The following is a 4,319-nucleotide window of genomic DNA, read 5'->3' on the forward strand; positions in this document are numbered from 1 at the left end:
TTAGCATTTGCTTTACACTTGGCAATTTTTCTAAATTGGCTTTTATTTGGAACTCTTTTGCTGCCTCAGTGGTCCATGCATATTATGCCATATGATAGTGGCTATAAGTTTGCACTTGTTTCACAATTTTTGGCTTTAACTTCTTATCTTAAACAAGTAATCCAATCTCGAAATTGAGAGTAGTTCTATTATTAAAATTAAGATTAAGTTAGTAAAATTAAGATTAAGTTAGTAAAAAGATAAAAGTTTAACTAAGAATTTATACTTTTGAAAAATTTAAAATTGTACCATTTTTTCAACTTTTTCGAGAAAATTAATATTATCTTTTTAATCTTTTAAGAGATTAATCACTTCCCTCCCCACACTTAGATTATACAAAGTCCTCATTGCATTTATAATAAAAGAATGTAATAAATAAAGGATATAATTAAAATAAGGGAAAAAGTGATGTTACTTGATTGTAGGATCATAGAATGACTTCAGAGCCTATGAAGACTTCTTTTGAATTGAGCATAAATAACTTGACAGAATATTAAAAATAATACAAAGTATAACACAAACTTAATATTTTATTAATAACTTTTCATTACTTAAACAATTAACACTTAGGAGCTATATTGCTCTTACATTGATAATCAAATAATTAAATAAATAACAAAATATTTAAAAAAACATAAACTTAATAAATATAAAGGGATAGGTAGTTTGATTATAGAGTCGGTTGCGCATCTCTTTTCTTCTAACGGAATTACTCCTTAGGCTTATTTTCCTCACACTTATTCTTTTCATACTCATTATATTTCCTTTTCAATTTCGATCTTGTAATTATAGGTAGGGTTTCACTGTTATTTCCTTGATGAATAATAATAGTATTACTGAAATAATTGATGATGGCTTTGGATGTGGACAGAAATGGTGTTCCTAAAAGAATAGGTGTAATTTTATTTTCCACCATGTCCATGACAATAAAATGAACAAGAAACTTAGTTAACCCTATTTTGATCTTAACATTTTTCACAATACCAATCGGACGACTTGAGCTTGTGTTACCATAGTAAACAATTCCATCTATAGGTTCTAACATCATTAATTTCAATCGATCAAACATACTAAAAGGCATAATATTCACACTAGACCCACTATCAGCTAACGCACGAACAAATGTGGAACCATTGATTTCACAAGGGATAAGAAATTCTCCTGAAATAGCACGAATTATGGAAAAGTTAGAAATCGAGATTTTTATTGCATTTAATGGCATTTCACCAACAGCTTTCTTTCCTTCAACCAAGTTATCATCTTGAATTTGATTATTAAAGGGAGGAATATATTCCTAATGCTTAACTCCATTTAGTGACTCAACAAACTTTACGACTTCCTAAGTTTCATCATTATATTTTTCTATCTTACGAGTTCCTTCTTCAACTACCTTTTCCACATATTCATCAGTGTCCTCTTCCTTAACTGCTTTGGACTTAGTAACAATATCCTCTTCATCGGAATCAGGATATCCACCATTCATTTCTTCTATCTCTTTGGACAATTCTTCCTCCATTAATTTATATTCTCACATTATATCAGCTCCTCTAGAGGCTACATATTCACGAATTGCTTCTCTTCCAAGATGTTCTCTTTCAGATATACCCTTAACAGTTTCTCTAAACTTATTATACTCTGGATCATTTTCTCTAGGTCCTTTATCAAAATGATACTCAGACCCATCAGAACCATCACTGTCATCTTCATTAATAAAAGTGACTGCATTTACTTTTTCAAAGCAAACCCCCTTAGAAACTTCGGATTCAACAAGAACATTACCCTCGACAAGTTTGACTAAGTTAGTAACATTGCACTCTCAGTTTTGAATGGACGATTGATGATTATTTTGCACTTGGGAAAGTTGAGCCTTTATGTTATCATTAGCTTCGTTTTGATTTTTGATGAAAGTTAAAATGCTTTCTTCAAGATTAGACTTCTTGTCTGTTTGAGCATTAGCAAAATTTGGAATGAAGGGTGCTCTAACAGGAAAGAAACCAGGTGGGTTTTTATTATTAGCAGGATAAGGTGTATTATAATTATTTCGGTAGTTCGGGTTTCCTTGAAATTGATTCACATATGAAACATTCTCGACTTGCTCCATAGTAAGACTAGCAACACAATCTTTAGTGGCATGAGGACCTTGGCATCTTTCACAACCTACCTTATATAACGACCCGTCCTAATCCATCTGGACGAATACATTATAATTGGTTACATCGCGAGGTACTTGACCTCTATATGATACATTTTACAAACATTGCATTCGCTTTTTAAAAGATAAACTTTCATTACATTGAAAGTTGACGACATGCATACCATTTCATAATATATCCAACTATAATTGACTTAATAATAATCTTGATGAACTCAACGACTCGAATGCAACGTCTTTTGAAATATGTCATGAATGACTCCAAGTAATGTCTCTAAAATGAGCAAATGCACAGCGGAAGATTTCTTTCATACCTGAGAATAAACATGCTTTCAAGTGTCAACCAAAAGGTTGGTGAGTTCATTAGTTTATCATAAACAATCATTTTCATCATTTTAATAGACCACAAGATTTTCATTTCCATTTCTCATAAATATACGTCCCATGCATAGAGACAAAAATAATCATTCATATGGATTGAACACCTGGTAACCGACATTAACAAGATGCATATAAGAATACCCCATCATTCCGGGACATCCATCAGACATGATATAAATTTCGAAGTACTAAAGCATCCGCTACAACGGATGGGGTTTGTTGGGCCCAATAGATCTATCTTTAGGATTCGCGTCAATTAGTAGATCGGTTTACTAATTCTTAGGCTACCAAGCAAAAAGGGGGATATTCGGCTTCGATCATTCAACCATAGAATGTAGTTTCGATTACTTGTGTCTATTTCGTAAAACATTTATAAAAGCGCATGTATTCTCAGTCCCGAAAATATATATTGCAAAAGCATTTAAAAAGGGAGCAAATGAAACTCACAATATTGTATTTTATAGTAAAAATACATATGACGACTTTGAACAAGTGTGGGGTTAGGTTCAGATTCACGAACCTATATCATTTGTATATATATTAACATGCATAATTGAAATTGAACAAATTTATATATATTCATTAGTCATATCATCTTTATATTAATAACTTATATGTTTCATAAATATATTCATCTTATGTTTTTTACATAAAAATATAATTATGTTTTATGTATTAGTATAGTTCTATATAACTAATAGTTATTTGATAAATTAACATTAATAAATAATAAGTAAAAGTTGTCTCTTTTTTTGATACTAATAATAATGCTAGTAATAATAATTGTAATAATAATGACCATTATAATAAAGTTAAAAATAATGATAATAATATTTTTAATGATAATACTTATAATAATACAAATGATAATTTTGATAAAAATACTTTTATTAAAAATAATAAAAATTTAAATATAATAATTTTAATGATAATACTAATAATAATAATAATAATAATAATAATAATAATAATAATAATAATAATAATAATAATAATAATAATAATAATAATAATAATAATAATAATAATGCGTTTAATAGTAATAATAATAATTCTATTTAATCGTGACCTAATCATATTTATATTCCTCTTACTCATAAACGTACTTATAATTATACTTCTCGGTTGTAATTAACTTAGTTATATTCATTAACATAATCGTAATCATTTTTATCTTAATATATTTTAACATAATTTATATCTATTTTTTATTTTATCATAAACGTTATGTTAGTTATTAGTAATGATAATAATAATAATCGTAATCGTAATAATGATAATAATACTAAAAGGATAACATTAATAATAATAATAATTATATTAGAAAGACTACCTTAAGAGAATTAATAGCTTACAAAAAGAATAACTGTCACTGCCCAGGCTCGAACTCGTGACCTCACGCTTAACCCAAAACACTCTAAACCACTACGCTGGCCAATCAGTTTGTGCAATTACTCACGTTTAAATCCTAAAATAAACGTAAGCAGCGACTTCCTTATGATATCTGATCTAGATTTAGCCCAACAAGAAAAAGAACCACGGACCAATAACATAAATAGGGACACGGCCCCAATAATTAAGTTTTCTAAGTCCATTTAACAATAACGGCCCAATGCAACCCGATGCAAAAAGGATCCTGTGGTTTTGGCCTGGTAAAAATCGAACATCAATAGATGTGGAAACAGGAACTCACACGTAGTCACCATCATTCATAATCGATCTACATCATCATCTTCATTCTCCTCTC

General features: G+C 29.2%; 1 protein-coding gene across 1 annotated transcript; it reads right to left on the reverse strand.

The window, feature by feature from the left end:
* Positions 1-748: 748 nt before the first annotated feature.
* Positions 749-1,555, reverse strand: LOC139870697 (uncharacterized). The gene is made up of 2 exons (XM_071858481.1): positions 1,411-1,555; positions 749-1,200 (listed from the first exon to the last, which is right to left on the reverse strand). The coding sequence occupies exons 1-2, from the start codon at positions 1,553-1,555 to the stop codon at positions 749-751; spliced, it is 597 nt and encodes a 198-aa protein (XP_071714582.1).
* Between the last annotated feature and the right edge of the window lie 2,764 nt (positions 1,556-4,319).

This window comes from Rutidosis leptorrhynchoides, chromosome 10 (genome assembly GCF_046630445.1).
Source record: "Rutidosis leptorrhynchoides isolate AG116_Rl617_1_P2 chromosome 10, CSIRO_AGI_Rlap_v1, whole genome shotgun sequence".
Classification (NCBI taxonomy): Eukaryota; Viridiplantae; Streptophyta; class Magnoliopsida; order Asterales; family Asteraceae; genus Rutidosis; species Rutidosis leptorrhynchoides.

Bases quoted from the DNA above. Each gene is read 5' to 3' on its own strand.
- LOC139870697 (XM_071858481.1), bottom strand. From the start codon at position 1,555: ATGGAGGAAGAATTGTCCAAAGAGATAGAAGAAATGAATGGTGGATAT. The intron at 1,201-1,410 runs GTAAGATAGAAA...GTGCTATTTCAG, and splicing joins GGTAGTTGAAGAAGGAACTC to GAGAATTTCTTATCCCTTGT.